The sequence below is a fragment of the Lupinus angustifolius genome, chromosome LG07 (assembly GCF_001865875.1).
Source record: "Lupinus angustifolius cultivar Tanjil chromosome LG07, LupAngTanjil_v1.0, whole genome shotgun sequence".
Taxonomy (NCBI): domain Eukaryota; kingdom Viridiplantae; phylum Streptophyta; class Magnoliopsida; order Fabales; family Fabaceae; genus Lupinus; species Lupinus angustifolius.
This window is the reverse complement of record NC_032015.1, coordinates 11,012,685-11,035,820: the sequence shown is the minus strand read 5'-3', so window position 1 is coordinate 11,035,820 and position 23,136 is coordinate 11,012,685. Positions and strand designations below refer to the sequence as shown.

The following is a 23,136-nucleotide window of genomic DNA, read 5'->3' as shown; positions in this document are numbered from 1 at the left end:
GTGTTTGAAAGCAAATCTGAATTAAGGGGAAGTGTTAAATGTAATTCAGTTTTGATAAATATAGATAGTTTCTAGATATAGAAAGTTTGGTTAGTTTAGTTTGTTGGTAGTTTTACTATTTTTGGAAAGTAGTTGGCACATTGCTATATATAGCTTGTAAATGCTTTTGATGTATATACACTTGTTTTACTTTCCAGAATCTCTATCACTTTACTCTCTCATCTCTTACACACTAAAGGCTACTTCTCTTTCTCTCATCCTACACTAATTCTATTTCTTTCTTTCTCAGCAACATAGTTCCAATATATGCACATTCTGTCTTTTTTCTGCAACAGTAATAAGGGTAGAAAGGCTTGGGACATGGTTTCCTTCAGTGATATAAAAACCGTACTGTACCGTGCCGGTCGGTTCGACCGAAAAACTGGCGAATCGGACCCCTAACCGATATGGTACGGATGTTGAACCGACCCTGTATCAAAACCAATCAAAATCAGTTGTCAACTGGTCAAAATCGGTGAACCGGCCGGAATTTGACTAAACAGACTGGTTTATACATTTTTTTTTAAAACTTAAAAATTTAAAAACTCATTACATGGTGACCCATCTTTCCAACCATTCTTCAACACTTTGGACATGCTTCCAAAGCATACGTAGATTACATCTTTTGGTTCCCAACATTGGTGTGCAATCTCAGTGACATTTATGTAATATTGGAGTCAACTGTCTGAAGATAAGATTTGGTGCAAAAATGGAGTCTCGATATGAGACAACTTTGACTCATTGGTTTAAATGTTAAAACTCCAAATTTATTTGTTTTGTAGGATAAGTTATGAACTTGTATCACTTATTTATATTTTGTGTTTGTTAACTGATACTTTTGGATTGATATATGTTTTGAAATTTAGACTTTGAATTTGTTAAAGACTTAAAATTATTTGTTTATGTGAATTTTGAGTAGATAATGAATATGGATTATAAATTTGAGTATCTACATATTTGAATTTTTTTTATAAGTTTATATATATAAATAAATATAAGCTGATATGTCTGGTTTAACCGAAATGTAATTTAATTTCTAAACCACCGATTAAACTCATTATATCATTACTCTGACCGGTTTAATAACAAGTATGGTTTTAATAACAATGGTTTCCTTGGAGATAACAATAAGAAGGAGTATGCATAGAACTCTTCATGTGTTAACAACAATTCAGGAAAATACCATCAATTCTTTGAGGCAATTATTTTACATTCCAAATTTAGCAAACCTTCATAATTTTACAATTGCTACAATAAGAACAATGGAATCACACATTCTATACACTAACACAAAAGTTTCTTATAAATTGAGCACATATGTTGTCTCATAATTTGTACCACTCTATATACTATAAATTATGATTGAGTGAAGAAAATATATCAAAGTTAAAAATTTAATTATTAAACTTTTTTTGACCAACTACAATTGATGATTCAATTAAAGAGAGTAATGCAATCCCAAATTTCCCAATTGAAGAATTAAATTCCTAAATCATAGATTAGCTAGCTACTTCTATGAATAACGTAATCAAATAATTAACATAACAAGAAGAACCCATTCATAATTAATTGCAAATCACATAATATTAACCAATTCCATCAAATCCCTAGAAGATGATTAGCTAGACATAAAAAACAAAATATATATCGACAAGAGAAGAGTAAACTAGATGAGAGACATAGATATGTATGTAAAGGGTAATCTTCCTCTCTACAATTCCTTCCTTTGATGTGTGGAATCCCTCCTTAATTAATGTCTTCTCACCTATCTCTCTAGGCATTTCTGATTTCTATTCTTTCTAAATATTTTCCTATGGCTACGCATGTGTTTTTTTTAGAAAGATACCCTAAAAGTAGCTGAAAATGCAACATACAGGACTCGTGAGCCTCACAACTAGCACTTGGGTACAAATTTGATGTTTACTTATATGTTTTTTTCACTTACCACGTTGATAAAGATCTCACAATATTGATTGTCATGCCTTGCGATTCTTCTATGTGGGGGCTATTTTACTGTGCCTCTAGAAGCATTTGTGAAGAGTTTGTCACTTTTTTGTGATGTCTAGATAGTCTTCTTTCATCCTCGATGCTTCACGACATTAATCCTAAATCAAAACCTTTGCAACAGGAGAGATTATAACCATGAAAGCTCATTAGTGTTGCACTTAATTCTCAAACCAACTAAATATCTAAGAACTAATAAAAAGAGAATAAGAGCTATTCACTTCTATTTTCTATTCCTTTAATTTTTATAGAACAATGAGGTTCCTCTGTGGATTTTTTTATAAAAAATTGCGTACTAAATCGTCTAGTTCGACGATTTTCACCATAATTGGTTGGTTTTCACATGTTATGATGTATGAGCGATTCAAATGGGAGTATTTTTTTGACGATGGGTTAGATTTTAAGGTCCAATCCATAAGTATAATTTTATAACACTTTCATATTACAATTGTAATTATTCTAAAATTTAATAAGAAATAAATGATTGGATACTGGTGACTGGTCGTAAGAGAAATTGTTTTGTACATAAGATAGAAAGAGGCATTCTCCCATAAGATTTCTGATTAATATTATTAGTGTTATTATGCGTTTGAAATTTTTAATTTGAATGTGTTTTGATACTTCTTTAAAAGTTTGATATTCGTGATTTGAACAAGTTAGATTAAGGCATAATAAAAATATAACTTTTTTAGTTTTTGAGTGTTGGAAAGAATATTAGTTCTTTATTTTAGAAACAACCTAAATTAATCATACACTCAATTAAACGAGGGGAACATGAAAATTAAACGACGAGGGGAACATGAAAATTATTGCAATAATAGTTACGCGTACGAGGGGAACATGAAAATTAAACGACGGAAATTTTCATAAACATCTTCTATTACCACCATTCTTCAAAAGTGAATTGTATAACCCAAAATAATGTATGTGTTTCATAACATGTTTAATTATCACCATTTAAGTATATAAATGAAATTATACATTTTCAATCATCTCAATATTATTGAAGTACATTTTGCACTTATACATAATAATAAGGATAAATTGGATAATGAAATATTTCAAATACTTAAATACCTTTTTGACATTTTTTTATCTTTAGATAGTAGTGTAGATAATTATAATTATTTATTTTTGTTGTAGCTGAACCCAAGATGATAAATAGCACATGGTTTTGTACAGCACACATGAAATTTAAAAACTAAAATGAGTTAAATACTTTTATTACTCATTAGGCATAAGTACACACAACTACTACATATATGCAGCTTCATCTCTCTACCTTTCGTTTGTTTTCCACACAAAAGCAAACAAACAAAAAACAAGAAAAGTTCCATAAACTAGTGAAAACCACCAACTGTTGCAGCCTTGGCCAATTCCTGTGGCTGAGGTGTTGGCAACAATACAATTGACAATACACCACTCACGGCCGCAAATATGGAGCCCATCACAAACGCCGGCAAGTTGCCACCGCCAAATGCACCGTCGAGCGGTCCACTTATTGCTGATACAATCATCTGTATACACATAAATACACAAACATTCAAATACTGAAAATAAATTATTTTAATATTTTTTATATATGTTAATCTTTAAATGGTTTCTAACCTGTGGAATTACAATTGCAAGATTGAGAGTTCCCAATGATAAACCTGAAATTTTTGAAAGAAGAGAGGAATGTTACATATTGTAATTTGGTTAATTGTGGGTATGATTTAATAGATGAATGGAGACACATTTGATACAATTTGTTTATTTAAATGGACTATATGATAATTTACCTTGGCCTGCTCCTGAAGTGCTGGAGAATATAGATGCCAGAGCAAATGGTACACTGTATGTAATCTGCACACATGTACACAAAAGTGAATATTAAGTTTGAGTTTAGATAATCCACTATGCGGCAGAGAAGTTGACATGTGACACAAAGAAAATTTCAAAGATTTTTATATATTTTTTAATTAAAAAAATTTAGGAAATTATAAATTCTTCTTTTCCCTCACATTCAAGATAAACCCAATTCATCAAGTTTACAGCACATGACATAGCAAGCATAACCACTTTTCCTATACTTTTCTCCGTTATTCTAGTTAATATTGTACTAGGGACTTCATTTTTTTCATGTGACTAAATCTTTGATCAGGAAAAGGAAGAGGGTAATATCTTATCCAAAACTTTTAAATGGTTATAAACATTCGTAATGATCATATGTAAGATTCAGGTGTTAGGTACTCATATATTCATGTGACTAAAAATAATTCTCTACCTTTTCCAGCTCCTCAATACCAACGATAAACAACCAGAATGGCAAAATTCAGGAACATAAAATGACACAGCTACAAGCTAGTCCAAAATTCAGTTTTCCATGATTGAAAAAATATAATATACTCTTTTAGTAATTCAGTTTAATGACTCAAAAAGTTTTCAATAATTAATAGTTATCAATCATTAATAAATACCTAAAATTAATATAAATATTATTTTTTTCTAAAACTATGGAATAATTTTTTCTCAAGTAAGGAAATATTACCGCAAGAGGAATGCCAAGAACGGAAAATAACCCCAAGGCACCACCCTTGACACTAGCTGGCGGCGGCAGAGCCTCCCTAACACCATTGGCAGCCACCGTGAATTGGCGGTGGGCCTCAGCTTGCTTAGTAATGAGGACAGTCATTGCTAAACCAATAGCTAGAATAAAGTTAACCATACCCCACAACCTCTTTACTCCACCAAGAAGACGTGACAATGGCTCTATAGCCAAAGACATCACAGCCAAAACAATAGAATTAAACATGAGACCCAAAGAACCAGCATGAACACCCTTATCATACACTGATTGTCCAACATCACCACCATACACCTCCTTACCCATCCAATCAGTGTCATAAAGAACCCATGGGAACCACGCCATCCAATTCAAACATGTCACCAATAACAACATCCACATCGGGCGCTTCAATTCTCTAAATGCGCCAAATAATGACCCAATACATAGGGTTGTTGTCCCTTCCTTGTTCTCGTCATCAACTATGGCCGATGACGTCAGGGGTATCTCCTTTACGTACACTAGCACAATGATGACAAGAACAATCAAGAGGACAATAGATATAAAGAAACAACTCTTAAGATTAGCGCAATAAATATCGCATGCCTTGGTTTCCGTGAATGGGAAAACCTTGTAAAGTTTGCTGTACGACCCAGCAGCATAGCCGAGGATGTTCCCGACAGCCATGAAGAATGAAAAGATTGAATTTGCTGTACGGATCTTGCTCTGGTTTCCGGCGGAGAGATCTCCGAGGAAAGCACGGCAAGGTCCTTGCAACATGTTATTAGCCATGTCAAGGATCCAAAATCCGATTACAAAAAAAGCAACGGCGCGTGGGCGAGTCTTCAAAGTAAGGTCATCTCCTAAACTGTGTCCGAAATCCGCGGCGAACCCGATAAGGATAATGGAGATGGCAACGGCAATAGCACCGGCACAAATGAAAGGACGGCGGCGACCAAATCGGGATTTGCAACGGTCACTATAGTAGCCGGCGATGGGTTGAACAACTAGACCGGAGATTGGGCCACAAAGCCAAATAATGGAGGACCATGTATGTGGGACCCCTAATAACTGCACATATGGGGTTAATAGAGAGAGTTGTAGGGCCCACCCGAATTGAACACCGGCGGCAATGGAAGCCACGGCGACCATTTTTCGGAGAGGACTAGGTGCTGGTTCTTGGCTCTCGACATTGAGGGATGAGGTTGTTAGATCTTTGGTTGGAAAATTTTCCATGGTGTGAGAGAACTAATGAGAAAGAAAGTAGGTGAGAAAAAAACAGATGGTGTTTTTTTCTCTCAAGATATTAAGGAGGTGAAAGAAGAGAATAGTGAAAAATCAGAGAGAGAGATAGAGGAGAGAATGGAAGTGTGGGAAAAAGTGATGGAGGGAGTGTGAATTTATAGAAGCCAAAGTTCTGTGGGGTTGTTGGTAAAAATAGTAAGACATGCTTATCTATTCAATGAAGCTTCTTTCATCCCTTATCTATTCAACAAACTTTTTTTTATCCGTTTATTAATTTCGATGACTGGTCCGTAATTATGGGATAGTGTGGAAAGTGTATATAAAAGTTTAAAGTTGATCTTGGAAAACTAAAACCATGGATAGATATATTGTTTTCAATGTTAATTTCACATTTTCTTCTTAAACATGGTGTTTAGGATATTGTTTAGAAAAAACTTAATAAGAAAATTAAAAATCATGTTGCATTAACTTTTAAATGGAGAGAGAGAGGTCCAAATTTTAGGAAATATAATTAGAGATATTGTTAATTACTCGATAAAGGTGAATTTGGGTCTCCAGTCGGTGTTTGAAATAAGGGTGGGCCATATATAAAATTGGAGGATTTTGTAGGGTGTGAAGATTATCTGACGTGGGTTGCAATTATGAGATAGACTATAAATAGTAAGAGGGCTAAATAAGCTATATACCTTATTATAATAATAATAATAATAATAATAATACATGACCGCTTACGTTTATGATACAGATAAAACAATTTTTATTAAACTCATAATAAAACAATTTTTATCATGAGCAACAAAACATTAATACAGTGGTTTAAGTTTAATTAAATCTCCAGACAAATCAAAATATTAATGGTTAAATTTCGTAAGAGATACTTGTTGAAAGAGATAATCAAACACTTCAAAAGAGATTAATTCATTACTTACAAAATAAGAGATATCATTAATAGTACAAAAATAATAAGTTTTTGGATAGACTAATAGACTGGACTGGTTGACTCAATTTACATTAATTAATAAATATTATTTTTTTTGGTAATATTATTAATAATTTTATATTTTGCAATTAAGAACATTATCATCACATAAATATCATATTAAACAACTAACAAAGAGAATTTTTAATCTGACAAATAAATTGAAAAGAACATTATTCAAATAATCTTTAATTAGTTGCTATAAAAGACACGTATAATTTTAAAACTTAATTAATTTTTTACAACATAAATATAGCAAATGAAAAATGGCTATAAATAAGTTAGAGGCATGGAATTTTTTTCATTCCAAAACTACTGTCATTTTGATATTTATTTTTTTAAATTGGTTTACTTGACTCATTTATAGTCGAATCACTAGTTATAAACTTAAATCAAGGTGACCTATTCATGATAGAATCAATCGAACTGATTAGCCTAGTCCCGTTTTTTCTATGCGGACTCCATAAAAGAAATGTAACTTTATTTTTTAGATTATGCTAATTAGCAAATGATTTGCTCAATTAATGGATTCTTTTTTAAGTTTTGATTAATCTTGTGGGCGTGAGACTCGTGAATGATCCTTTAATATGGCATATATGTGAGGAGATTGGAGAAGAGAAATTAGGATGAGGAATATTAGCATGATCAAACCTCACCCTGATCTTGCCCACTAAACTATCAATTAAGCTACCAAAAAAGAGATGACATGAAATGGAATAAATTTAAAATTTAAAATAGCATGAAGAATCAGGATTATGAATTATATTAAGAAAAATATATAGACTAAGACAGGGACCCAGATAGATTTAGCTGACGCGTGCATGAGTAGGTGGAGATTTTGAATAAAAAAACTTGGGAACACTTTTTGTCTTATATTATGTTTCACTCTATGTGTTGTAAGTTATAATTGATTGAAAAATTATATTTAAATTAAAAGTTAAATTATTAAATATTTTTCAGACTAAATATAAATCATGGTATGATACAATATTATAGGACAGAAGATGAGATTCCAAGAAAATAAGTGAATCTCATAATTTATAATATAATGTTTTGTGGACAGCCTTGAGTCTACACAGCAGATAGAAACCATATATCGGGCTGTCACATTTTGCTGCTTCGAGTATACAGAGGGGAGAGAAAGTATAAACAGTTGTAATTGTTGCTTTAAATTCAAGAAAATGTGGATGAAGGAATCACAATTGCAGTTGTAGTAAAATACAGAAATTCCTAAAATTATAATACTTTAATCACAATCACAATAGTTGAGTGCAATTTAAAAACGTGCACGACTTTTTGTTGCGATTCCCAAAGTCATAATGTTCAATCACAATCAAAATAATAAATTTCAACTTTAACCAATATTTTGGTGCAATATTTACAATTTAAATCATATAATATTCACTTTTCAAATAATTTTATTTAATCAATGATTACAGTAATAAATTCAATACTCTTGTATCATAGTATCATACAGTGCAGATGCAGCCAATAATAGTTAAGAACAACTTCTTTATGATGTTTGTGGCGCTATTTCTCTGTTTAAAATACAACGCATGTGTTATTATTTTTTTGGTGAAATGCATGTGTTATTACTTTTTTGGTGAAATGCATGTGTCATTATTTTTTGGGTGAAATGCATGTGTTATTATTTTTTGAGTCAAATGTATTTGTTATTAATATTATATTTATAGATACCTAAACATTTTCTTTTCATCCATCTGCTCAGAGCCTCCAATCTTGATGCACCTGGATTAAAAAACTATAGTTTGACTTTGACTTTGAGAAGCTCAGAACATCAAAGTACAATAAGACATGTCTGTCAAATTCTTTTGGCACTTATGCTCATCATTGTCATGTTACTCACTCCTCCAATGCATACCCATGCCCAAAACTAATTTTAAAGGCTTCAACACAACACAATTGAGGTTTGTGATATGAGAAAATAGTAGTCCTAGAAAAATAAAATAAAAATAAATGGAGGGGAGGGAGAAGTATACACTTACATCTGTTTAAGAGTTTACGGGAAGAGGGGGAGGATTTTAAAGAATTTTCCAAACCCTCTCAAATCCTTCTGATATCAAATTTGACAGTTGCATCATATTAAGGTATTTTTTGGAGAAAAATAAGTCAAATATTTAAATACCCTTAATAATATTTTCTAATTACATTTGTATCTTTGTGTCATTTATGTTTTACCATTACGATTTCTTAAATGAAGGTAAAATAATATTTTGCATATACTAATCCTTCATTTTCCTTCCATTTGAATTTCACATTCTCAACACAAAGAAAGAGTCTCTTTATTTGCCTTCTTTTATCCTTCCCTTCATCTCTTTCTTGCCTTTTGGTCCATCTTCTTACATTTCTCTCATAACTCTCAAACAAAGCCTTAGAAATATTTATATGTATTTGGGTTCAAGTTCAACTTATTGGAGAACAATACTACCATGACACATTTTTCATGTTTTACACATTTAACACATGTTGAAATTGTTTTACAACATGTGTTTATTAGCTTGTTAGAGAGTTAATTAGGTTAGTTGCATTGCTTGCTTTACAAGATATTGTATATAAACAACACTCTCTTGTATCATTTCAACTACACGCAGTTACTAAGGTTCTTGTGAAGTGGAAGCATCAGTTGGATGAAGATGCAACATGGGAATTCTTTTATGACTTGCAGAAAAAGTATCCGTTTTTTAAACCTTGAGGTCAAGGTTTGTTTGAGGAGGGGATATTGATAGGGATCTTTATAGTTTTAGTCATTTACTTGTATATTTGCCAACTATTGTAATTTTCCTTTTTTTAGTTAACTGTTTCGGTTAAAACAGTTAGGTATGGCTATAAATAGAAAGGTAACTGTTTTTCATAAAACAGTTCATACTCTGCAAACAGAAACTTTCTCTCTTGTAATCTTCTTCTCAATTTCTTAATAATAATTCGGAGTTCTCTCTCGTTGAAGGAGATTCCCTTTTATTCAATCATTTCTTCGAGTTCTTGGTAAATTCCTAGAAATCTATCTTCAACCTTATCAAAATATTGCAAGGCACGAGCAAGAAGGACCGACGAGAGAAGGAGGAAGCATATTTGAAGAAGCTCAAAGCAGTTATGGGAGAAGCTTTAGGCTATGTTTGGTTAAGGAAGGAAAGTGGAAGGAAAGAAAATGGAAGGAAAGAAAAGTAGTAGAAAATGAGATGATAATTTTATTGTTTGGTATGATTGAAAATGGAAGAAAAGTGAGAGGAAAGAAAATGCATATTTAAACATAGTATATTTAAAATGATATAAGTTCTCTCATTATATAACTAAATATTTATTTAAAATGACAATACATAATTATAAAATATGTATAATTTTTAAATACTATTTTTTAATATAGCAATTACATAACTAAATAATTTATTTTTAATAATATTGATTAATATTTTTAAGTTATTAAGTTTAATATAATAATTTATATTTATAAAATTCAATAAAAATCATTAACATCTTATATCTTCTTCTCACCAATGTATCTAAGTAAAGTATAACTAATTTCTTACAATCACTTTTATATTTTTAACAATCTCACTTCTATATATTTTGCGTTTTGCCTTTCTAATTTATTTATTATTTGTCTATTTGTTTGTAGTTATGTTTATTTTTTCTTTTAATTCCGGAAAATACACAATTATTATTTATTTTTGAATTTAGAAGCAACGAAAATAAAATTAAGTTAACAAATTTCACATCAAAATGAATATAAACAAAGAATTTTACTAAATTGTATATATTTTCACATAGATTGTGGTTCTTTAAATTCATTCATGGTGAAGGGCAAATTTGGAATTTTTGATGTTTTTCTCTCATTTCTTAATTTTCTTCACAAAATAGGGAGGAAAACTTTTTGTGTGGGGCCCATGCTTATTTTTCATTCCCCTCATTTTTAGTGTTGAACCAAATGGTGGAAAATATTTTTTCCACCATTTTTCCTTCCTCCTTTTTTCTTTCCTCTATTTTTTCATAGAACCAAACATAGTGTAAATGAGAATTCATCATCATATTCATTTTACGCAATATGGTATTAGAGCCTTTATCCTAAAGGCTTTGATCAGCGTTGCACATTCTTTAAAGTTATTATCTTTCTCTTCCAAAATTCAACAAGAGAAATCGATGGAAGAAGATCAAGAATTGGTTCAGGAGATTAGGAAAGAGTATTCCAAAAAGCTTGAAGAGTATTAGAAGCGAGGTAGAAATCTCAGAGAAGACTTGGATGTTGAAGAACACCATGGACAAGAATTGGATAGAATCTTGAAAGAAGATTAGATGAAACAAGAGCACCTTCATGCGGTCAGCTTGAAGCCACACCACAAAAAAATTATAAGTGCTCCTGATAACCAGAATGCTGTGTTTAGTGGACCACCAATCCAAGGGAAGAAAGTAACCGATCAATTTACAATTATCCGTATTTGATTTGATTTATGATGATGAGCCTAATGCCCGTGGAAAAGCGTCCAACCTGTGAAGGTCATGTCTCTTTCTCACTTGAAGGTTTGGGTAAAGTGGGAACAGAGACTCCAGTTCATTCACCCGAACAACATGGCAATATTCCATCCAATAGCTATCAAAGGTGTCATGTTATTAGTATTAGTGTCATGCAAGATTGTGATCATGCTTTGAAGATTGTTATAACCCGTTTTCAAGACCTATTTGTAAAGGGAAGATTAAAATGTTGTCAAGAAAATGTATGAAATTCACGCCAAGAAAGTGAATGCTTTGATCAGGAGCAACCAAGAAAGCTTCAACAATGTAAATCCATGACAAAACCATGGGAATATGGTCAAGATTTCTGACCAGAAAAATAATCAAGTGGTTGAGAAAATCCAATCACATCAAGATCGAGATTCTGATCCATCACATTGTTATCAAATCAAATTATCAAGCTCGAGCCATTGACATTTACTCTCCATCTTGAGGGGAGCTATTAGAGAACAAAACTACTATGACACATTTTACACTTTTTACACATTTAACACATGTTAAAATTGTTTTACAACATGTGTTTATTAGCTTGTTATAAAGTTAGTTAGGTTAGTTGCATTGTTTGCTTTACAAGGCATTGTATATAAATAACACTATATTGTATCATTTCAATTAAATGAGAATTCATTATAACATTCATTTTACGCTTCGCAATATTTTCGCAATACAACTTTTATTGTTAAAATGTAATTAGTTGACTATGATGCAATTTATATTCATTATTTAGATCAATGAATATCTTTATTTCTTTTTTTTCGGATATTCTTTTCTCCCTACCCTATAGTTTATTAATAAAAAAAATGGATCATTCCAATATAAAATAAAAATTCCGATGGTTTATTTTTTTTTGCTACTATAACCTTTTCAAACATAATTTCTTTTCCTTTTATTTCTAAGTATTTAACCGGCCTCGAAATAAAAAATTGAATTGATACCGAGTATCAAAAAACATAGTAAATTAAATAAGAATATATAAAAAAAATTATGAGTTTCATCATTTCTATGATTAGGTTTTAAATGGAGAGATTCTCTTTATATATCATAGTCCCTTCATTGTTATTGTTAACTTCTACATTTTATATTCTTTGGCTCTACCCATGAAATGTTAAATAATAGGTATTTCACAACGAAGTCAAACTATACTGTAACTATATTTAAGTATAAAGATTGATTGGGTATCTCACCTTCTTAGTTCGTTCTTGCAAATATAAGAACGTAATCTTTCTCTTTCTTATTTTTAATTGAAATATGATTTCCCTACTTAAGGGGTCACTGTTTCTTAGCTTAAATAACAAATTAAGGTGATTGTGGGGTTTTCTCATAAAATTTCATGGTTGGTAACAAGTAATGAAATAATCATATTTGTTGAATGCTTAACTATTTTCTCTGTTATGATGAATTGATAAGCGTCATTCATTGTTATTAATCTTTAAGACATGGAGTTAAAGTTGTACCTTCACTCACAAGGAACAATGGCTTCCTTCTTCTCCTTCTTCTCTTCTTAGGCTTCCTTTATGTTTGAACTCATTTTCTTTTCCTTTTCTGTTTTATTTCCATTTTGGGCCTTATGTGTTAGTTAGGCTCATTTCCCTTTTTGGCAGGTTATTTATGCTGGTATTTAACAGACTTCCTCTTTTAGCTTTGTCTCTCAATTTAATTTTTGAAGTTATTTTGATTCTATGAAATCTCTTTTCTTCTTTTGCTGCAAGATTCAATAAAAGAATCTTTACTCTTTCGTTACATTTTGTTTCTTCTCTTCCGCTGCATCAAAGAAACCAAAATGGTATTAGAGCATATCATGCTCTGATTCATTTTCAAGGTTCTTTGCCTTCTTCTTATACTATCAAAAAAAACTCTCGCTATCTTCACTATTCTTCTTCCTGCTTCACACGAAAATGACCAATCTAAATATGGACCAATGTTGCAATCCTTATTTTCTCAACTCGAATGAGCACCCTGCCTTGATCCTTCTCACCCATTTTTTGAATGGAACAAATTACCATTCATGGTCAAGAGCAATGAAGCTTGCTCTTGATTCAAAGAACAAGCTAAGCTTCATCGATGGCAACCTTCCTCAACATGCATCAGGTGATCTTATGCATCACCCATGGAAAACATGCAACACCAAGATCTTATCATGGATACAACATTCAGTCGTAGAATCAATAATGAAGTCAATGTTATGGATGAACTCAACTGTAGAAGTATGGAAAGACCTTAAAGAAAGATTTTAGCAAGGATACATGTTTCGAATTGCAGAGTTACTTGAAGACTTCTATCATCTAAACCTAGATAATCTCACCATTTCTGAATTTTATACCCAATTGAAAAGTATATGGGAAGAAATTTAGGAGTTCACACCTATCCCAAACTATAAGTGCATCACACCATGTTCTTGTGGATTGATCCAATGTGTTAGAACCTATAGGGAACAAACCTATGTCATTAGGATTCTAAAAGGGTTAAATGAGCAATATGCTCATGTAAGATCCCAAATTATGTTAATGGACCCCCTTCCCAATATCAGCAAGAGCTTTGCCTTATTGACCTAGCAAGAAAGGCAAGTTAACATCCCTACCCATCCCACTCTAGAAGCATAAACAATAATTTTGAACATTAACTCTAGACTTGAGTCTCTACAAAAGCCTACTAGCAACACCAATTATCCCAATTTTAGAGGCAGGGGGTTCCACTTATAGAGGGAAGGGCACTAGGCAAACTGGACCAAATAGGACCCAACCAAATAGATTTTGCACCTTTTGTGAAAGGACAAATCACATTATTGAAACCTATTTTCTCAAACATGGATATCCCCCTGTGTATCAAAGTGGTAAGTCAACAAGAATGGTTAACCATACCATTGGTTTTCCTCTGGATAAAGAAGATGATGATGCTCATGAACTTCAACAACCTCAATCAACCCAAGGTAAAACCAGTACATTCACTGAAGAAGAGGTGCAAAGGATTCTTGACCTCATCCAACAATCCAAGAAAACAAATCACACCATCAGCTCTACTGAGAACACCACCAATCCTCCTATTACAACATGTAACACTAACTTAGAATGGCTGCTGGACACAGGTGCTACAGACCACATAACTCATAACATTACTAATTTTCTCTACCTACATTTCTGCAACAGTGCATCTCACTACCTCTCCCATTCTAACTAATGTTCTTCTTGTTCCTGAATTTCAAGTTAATCTTATATTTGTCCATAAATTATTGAATGATTTACAATGTCATTTGATTTTACTCAAAAGCAATGCTCATATTGCAAAACCATACCAAGAAAATGATTGGTTCAGTTAGGTCTCATCAAGGATTATTCATGCTTAATCTTGTAGCTTCAAGACTTATGATGACTAACTCTACTTCTTCTAATACTAACACTATTATTGATTGCTTATGTCATTTAAGATTAGGATATATTTGTTCTTCTGCTTTGTCAATTTTGAATAAACAGTATCCTTTTACTCCTGTACAACATAATTCTAATCCTTGTGATGTTTGTCACATGTCTAGACAAAAAATACTACCTTTTCCTAATAGCACTTCTAATATAATGCAACCTTTTGATATATTGCATGTTGATATTTGGGGACCATATTCTGTTCCTACTTTATTTGGCCATAAAAACTTTCTAACTCTTGTTGATGATCACATTAGGTTCACGTGGGATTTACTTTTAAAAACTAAGGCAGATGCTAGAATTCACCTCATTAATTTCATTGCTTTGATAGAAACTCAATTTAATACCAAGTTGAAATGCCTAAGAAGTGATAATAGAGTTGAGGTCTTGATGCATGACTTTCTTGCTTCGAAGGGAATCATACATCATAGAACTTATGTTGAAACTCTCGAACAAAATGGGGTGGTTGAGAGGAAACACCAACACATCCTCAATGTGGCAAGAGCACAATACTTTCAATGTCACCTACCTGCCAAATTTTGGAATTTTTCCATTAAACAATATGTCTTCCTGATTAATAGAACCCCTACTCCCATGCTGCAACACAAGAGCCATTATGAGTGTTTGTACCACACCCTACCTATTTTGGACAATTTACGAGTTTTTGGCTCTCTAGCTTATGCTACCACTCTTCAATCTCATTGAACCAAGTTTCAACCTAGGGCCAATACAACTGTTTTTCTTGGTTATCAAGAAGGCACTAAAGGACACATCTTGTATGATCTCAAATCTCATTCTATAGTCATCTCTAGAAAGACCACATTTTATGAAGATCAATTTCCCTTCCAACACATCTCAAACAATACCCTCTTACCCATATGCAAACCCAACACTCTTTCCACACCAGACCTCTCTGATCTACCCAACATTCCCTACCCAACCATCACTCCCCAACACTCTAGCCATACTGACCATAATGACCTTATCCCAAGTCACCATCCCTATAGACTCTCTAATAGGATCAGAAAGCCTCCTTTTTCATCTTCAAGACTATCATTGTAGCCTCCTCTCATCTCAATCCAACAATAACATCCCTAGAATAGGTAATCCTTATCCTATCAGTTATTATATTAACTATACTAATTGCTATCCTTCATACATGAACTTTTGTCTTGCTATATCTATTGCCAAGGAACCTACCTCTTACAAGTAAGCCTTAATTATCCCTTGTTGGCAAAGAGCAATGCAACAAGAACTGGAAGCACTCAAACTCAACAACACATGGTCTCTTGTTCCTACACCTCATGACAAATCAATTATTGGTTGTAGATGGGTGTATAAAACCAAATTCTTGGCAGATGGGTCCTGAACATATATGAAGCCAGATTAGTGACCAAAGGGTTCACACAATTGAAAGGTGTAGACTACTTTGAGACCTTCTCCCTTGTGGTCAAGATCACCACTATCAGAGTCATCATAGCCTTGGCAGTTACAAAATCCTGTTTCGTGGAACAATTGGACATTAACAATGTCTTCCTCCATGGTGATCTTCATGAAGATGTCTATATGTAACCCCCTCATAGCCTCCTTCCTCCTAATTCACCTCTTTTTTGCAAACTACATAAGTCCTTCTATGGACTCAAACAAGCTAGTCGTGTGTGGCACACAACCCTCTCTACCAAACTCATCTCTTTAGGCTTTAACCACTCCTCGGCTGATCAAGCCCTCTTTACAAAATCCACAACCAACTCCTTTACAGAAATCCTTGTCTATGTTGATGACCTTGTCCTCACTGGTAACAACCTCTCTGAAATTCACTCTATCAAAACTGTTATGGACAATTCCTATAAAATCAAGGATCTTGGTTACTTGCGTTACTTCATAGGCCTTGAAATTGCTAGATCCTCACAAGGCATCCATCTCAATCAACGCAAATACATTCTTTCTTTGTTAGAAGAATCAAGCACCTTGGCTTCTAAACCAACACCTACTCCCTTGGACCCTGCTATCAAACTACAAATGAACCAAGGCTCTCCTCTTCAAGACCCCACCTTATATAGGAGACTTGTTGGCAAACTCATATATCTCACCATTTCCAGACCTGATATCTCATATGTCGTGCAACAATTAAGCTTATACATGTCTCAACCTCATACTATCCACCTCACAGCTGCCTTACGTATCCTACACAACCTTAAAACTGCTCCCTCCCAAGGCCAAAGAAACCAAGACATGGTATAATATCTACATAAAAATATGGAGTACATTTCAAAAAGGAGTATTAACCTCTTCTTTCTTCCTTCTCTTCTTGGGCCATGTCATAAACTTAAAGTAGTATCAATAACCTAACTTATGTTAAAAGGGTAAGTTGAGTCCTAAGAAATAAATGTGGTCAACAAATATCTTCTTAAAAATAATTAATGTCTTCTACACACCTTAAATCATACATACTTTATATCATTGTCTTAATTTTTAGGTGTATCCTCCCAAATATTTTCCAACATTACTATGATATTGAACCAAAGAAAGAATAGTTGTACCTACTAAAAAAGTTGAATGTTTAAATATAGATGATTGACATGTTGTCATTGTCTTAATTTTTAGATGCATTCTCCTAAATATTTCCCAACATTACTATGATATTGAATCAAGTAAAGAATAGTTGTACGTTATAAAATAAGTTGAGTGTTAAAATATGGATGATTGATATTTTGTATTAAGGATTGTGCTTAATTTTATTCTAAAGAAAATAAATGTCACTCTTATGGTCAAATTAATAAAAAAAATTGTTGACTTTCTATATGACACTGATTATTTTTTAAAGAAGGCTTTTTTTACAGAGATAAAGAAGAGAAATTGTGTCATATATGACTTAGTAATTATAATTAAGTTAGAAGTGGCACTTGACTATGGAGTGTGTTTTTTCTAAGGCATTTGCAGGGAAGTTTTGTAGAGAGTATTGATACAGGATTCTTCAAAAAACTGTTATTATCCGATATATATATATATATATATATATGGAGGAGTGAGACTCCTCTCCATTAATGGAGAGGTAAGTGCTATGTAAAAATAAAGAAAATGCAACACACACTGACATTTATATCCCTTTTATTTAAAATTTACACTTTTACCCTTAAAATACAAAGGAAAAAGTCACTTACATCTCCATTACTTGAGAAGAGTCTCATTCATAGAGCAGTGACTCTTAATCCGAGTATGAAAATTATAAAAACTCAATTAATGACTTTGCAGAACATTTTCCAACTATTTTATGTCATATCAGTAATAATTTATATCCCATAATTATTTAAATAAAAAAATATATCCTCGTGTATATCTTTTTAAAAAACTAAAAAAGGGAAAAGTAGGATTGTTAATGTAGCATTTCCCCATTAATTCAACAATTGGACATGGTTTTTTTTCATTCCAATGGGCTAAACATGTTATATAGTTAATCAATTTTTTATATTTCAGCTAATTATTATTAGGAATAAACCAACAATCAAATATTAGAAGAGAATAGGAAGAAGAGAGAGTAAAAAAGGAATATCTTAACAAATAATGATTTTTTTTAGACTGTTCAACAGCTACTACTATGTATTAGAAAAATAAGGATTAATGTTTGTGGCTAAATCCCTATTAAAGTTCTTGTCACTAGGTTTACATAATACATAAATATTTAGTCATTTATCCAAACTTTTTATATCTACCTAAATCCATAACTTGTATTGATTTTTTTGAAGAAAAAGAGTAATGTGTTGGAATATGTGTCATTGCACAACATATCATATGTACTAATATATGAACCATTGAACAACAATCTTCACATTAGCGAATATCATCACTCTCCATTTTCTATGGTTGGGTTGCATGAGCTTCGTAGTCTAGCATCAGTAAATATTCAGAAAGCTCAGACCAGTGGTAGATCTTGATCAAAATTTTAGGAGGGGCGATGATATTTAATTACAATTTATAATTAAAATTAATTGAATAACAAAAATATATATGGGGAGGCCAAAGATAAAATTTTAACTATTTCCTTTAAAATATAAATCAATATGTTCTCTGCAAGATAAAATAAGATGAATTACTTGATAATGCAATATATGACTAACGATATATGATAAAAATCACAATAGATGAAATAAGACGAATTACTTGATAATGCAAGATATGATTAACGACATATGATAGAAATTTTGTCAAACTTGATTGGCTAACGGCACCAAAAATAAAATGTTGACATTGAGATTTTAAACTAATCTTCATTGCTCATTGAAACTCGTTGGATAGAAATTTTGGACAAAAAAAAATATATTATCAATATTACATGACTTATAAGTATCTTTAGAATATATTTTAATACATACATAATATCTTTCATCAAGTGTAAAATCATTATGAACTCAAACGAAGTTATATTCTTATAAGCAACATCAACATCGAAATGTATAAGAGAACTTCATCAATTATATATAATTTTTAAAAGAACCACACAAGTTGCACTATATTTACTTATCAAGCTACAAATTAAATAAATATGTGAACTCCAAGTATGTCCATAAAGACGTTAGTCAGGTATAGATAAAGGGAGTACATATGTTCCAAAAAGTATGTAATACTCTATGTGTCACATTTTATAATTTAAAAGTTTAATATTTAAGTATTTTTTAGGCCAAATGATATATGAAATGACACACTTTTTGAGACAACAAATATATTCCCGTAAGAAAATAGTAAAAAAAAAAGTATTCAAAAAATAAAATAAAAAAATCCAGGGGGCAGCTGCCCCCTCCTATCCCTTCATAGCTCCGCCCCTGGCTCAGACAATACATGAACTTGTCTATGGTAAATCGTTAGATTAATGTTTCAGCTGCACTTTCTTAAATGTAAAGTTTTTGCAAAAGTATTTGTTCACAAGCCATCAAATCTTTGATATTGTGAAATCTCACATCAAAATATTTGGTCATAATATTTTTTTTTATTCTAATAGACCAAGGTCGTTTTCTTTATTTGTAATTTAAAAATTACAAATCATAATATTTGAAAATAAAGAAAAATGTCAAGTTTCATCATTTTAATCGAATGAAAAAATATATCTGGATACTTTTTAAATTACTAGGTAATTAATTTTATTAAAATGAAGTTAGGTGGAGAATGTTGACATAATGGGCTAAAGTCTTATTATTTTGATCAGTCTTAAATGAAGATATAATAAAAGTTTAAAACTGAGTCTTAAGAAGAAAATGATGATTTGTTGTGAATTGAGTCAAACTTTTATGAGTATAGTTAGTCTTAACTACTATGCATCATTTATCAACCATATCACTATGGATAACACACTTAATTTCCTTGTCAAGCATAGCTGCATCCAGACACACATTTATATAGTAGGGTGTGACAAGGAGCGGACGAATTCAAAAAATTTAGGTTGTGTGGCAATACAAATATAATTTATAGTATAATACTATAATACTTAAAATATTGTTATAAATATATTAATTGCCACGAGAAAAGATATAACTAATAGTGTATGAGTTTTATACATTATTGTTGTATTATTTGAAAGAATATGATTCGTTTCCTTCATTATGATGATGGTGTGGTTATATATAACCATTACAAAATAGAGATTTTATGCTAAGAATCAGAAATTAATTTCTACATAATAGGAAACTAATTATCATTAAGATACAGAGAGATCATATGCTACAAATCAGAAAATAATTATCATTATTATTATGAGTAGATACATATTATATTTACATATATTCTAACACACCCCCGTAGTCGTAGCGGGAGATGGTCGAACGCTGAGATTGTTTCTAAAATCCTCAAATAGAACCACTGGAAGGCCTTTTGTAAAAATATATGCAATCTGATAACGGGATGGGGCATGTAACACTCGAACATCCCCACGAGCAACCTTTTCATGTACAAAGTGAATATCCATCTCAATATGCTTTGTGTGTTGATGTTGAATAGGACTCCCAGAAAGATATATCGCACTAACATTATCACAATATACCAATGTAGCTTTCGAATAGGACAATGAAGCTTCAGAAGAAGGTTCCGTAACCAACAAGACTCAGAGACGACATTGGCAACACCTCGGTATTCGACCTCCGCACTCGACCGTGACACAGTAGTTTGGCGTTTCGTGGTCCAATAAACTAAATTATCACCAAGAAATACACAATAACCAGATGTGGAACGTCTTTTATCCGGACACCCACCCCAATCAACATTTGTATAAGAAAGAAGAGTGGATGTGGAAGAGGGATAGAGATGCAAGCCATGATGAAGAGTGTCATACACGTAGCGCACAATACGCTTGAGAGTGTGCAAGTGTTCCTCCGTGGGGACATGCATGAATAAACATACTTGTTGTATAGCATAAGCAATATCTGGTTGCGTGACTAAACATACTTCTGGGGTGCTGGAATTAGCACTTAGCTTTTGTTTTGTGTCCACCGGATTAAGAGAGGGCTTACAAGATGACATGCCAGCTCGTTCAATAATCTCAGATGCATACTTACGCTGGGATAAGAATAGACAACCTGCATGACGAGTAACAGGTATGCCTAAAAAATAACTCAATGGCCCCAGGTCCCTCATAGCAAATTCAGAGCTAATAAGGGATATAATAGACCTGCGAAGAGTCTCGGAGGAAGCTGCCAATAGAATATCATCAACATACAAAAGAAGGTAAGCCATAGTTGTACCCTGCCGATAAATGAAGAGAGAATGATCAGAAGTACTATGAGAAAACCCAATACAAGAAACATAATGAGCAAAGCGGTTGTACCACGCCCGGGGTGCTTGTTTGAGTCCGTATAGAGATTTCTTTAACAAACATACATGATTGGGATGAGTTGGATCCCTAAAACCCATGGGTTGATGCATGTACATAGTCTCTTTTAGTGCTTCATGCAAGAAGGCATTTTTGACTTCAAGTTGGTGAATTGGCCATTCTTTAGAGAGAGCTAAACTGAGAACAGTGCAGATAGTTGCCGGTTTGACAACCGGGTTAAAAGTCTCACCACAATCCACGCCAACCTGCTGAGTTTTACCATCACCTACAAGACGGGCCTTATGCCTCTAAAAAACACCATCATGGTTCTCTTTATGAGTAAAACCCCACATAGACCGAATGACATTAACATTAGGTGGACTGGGTACAAATTCCCACGTCTTATTTTTAATAAGAGCATTGTATTCATCATTCATAGCCATTTTCCAATTTGGGTCACGAAGGGCAGTCACATGGTTACATCGCAGGGGGATTTAGTGATTGTAGTGTGAAGATTAATTTGGCGTTTTGGTTTAAAAATCTCATGCTGACTACGTGTGATATGTCCGGATTCCAGAAGTGGAGAGGATAGTGAATGTGTATTGGTTGGGCCGTGTGATGGTGGGTGAGTAGGAGGTATAGGAGAGGCAACAAGTTGTTGGTTGTTCAATACATGTTGGGCAGGTTAATTGGTGTCTGGTGATGATTATAAATGGTGGATCATGTAAGGGGATGTTGTGTCATCCATAAAACCGTAAGTGTGAGGTTGTGGAGTGTGAAGTTTAGAAAAAAGGAATTGAGTCTCATAAAAAATGACATGGCGGATTATTATTATTTTTCATGAGAACAAATCATAGCACTTGTAACCATGGTGATTAGATGGGTAACCCAAAAAGACACACAAAGTGGAACATGCTTGAAGTTTGGTTATGGAAGTAGAGGAAAAAAAACAGAAAACATAAGCACCTAAAAACTCGAAGATGAGAATAGGAAGGCTCCTTTTGATAAAGAACCTTGAGAGGCGAGTGATAGGATAATGTTTTACTTGGAAGGATGTTAAGAAGGTAAGTTGCCATTTTTAAAGCATGATGCCAAAATGAAGGTGCTAGAGACGCATGGACCATAAGTGTACGAATAATGTTGTTAATGGTACAAATTTTTCTCGCAGCTTTCCCATTTTGTGATGAGGTATGTGGACAAGATAGGCGAAAGGTTATCCCATTTTGTTTACAAAATTCCCAAAAAGGTCCATTATCAAATTTCCCACCATTATCACATTGAATATTCTTTACGTCCCGTTCAAATTGAGTGCGGATAAAAACTCGAAAAAGTAGAAAAGTGGAAAGAACTTGAGACTTCTTAGATAAAGGAAATGTCCATACAAAATTAGAGTAATCATCCAAAAACAACACATAATATCGGTGGCCCGAAGAACTCAAAACGGGAGAGGTCCAAATATCACTATGTATAATATCAAAAGGCATATCAGTGCATGAACTAGAAGAAGAAAACGAAAATTTAACATGTTTTCCAAGAGAACAAGAGTGACAAACATTAGAACTAAAAGTGTGTTTACGCGTAATAAATTTATTAT

At 32.7% G+C, this 23,136-nt stretch overlaps 1 protein-coding gene across 2 annotated transcripts; it reads right to left on the bottom strand.

Moving 5' to 3' along the window:
• On the bottom strand, nucleotides 3,237-5,966 carry LOC109352321 (sucrose transport protein SUC9-like). 2 transcript variants are annotated; one of them, XM_019594249.1, is made up of 4 exons: nucleotides 4,571-5,966; nucleotides 3,825-3,885; nucleotides 3,652-3,695; nucleotides 3,237-3,560 (listed from the first exon to the last, which is right to left on the bottom strand). In XM_019594249.1, the coding sequence occupies exons 1-4, from the start codon at nucleotides 5,822-5,824 to the stop codon at nucleotides 3,384-3,386; spliced, it is 1,536 nt and encodes a 511-aa protein (XP_019449794.1). In that variant the 5' UTR covers nucleotides 5,825-5,966; the 3' UTR covers nucleotides 3,237-3,383. The 2 variants fall into 2 exon arrangements, with proteins under 2 accessions (XP_019449794.1, XP_019449793.1); XM_019594248.1 differs by having other exon boundaries at nucleotides 3,825-3,888; nucleotides 4,574-5,966.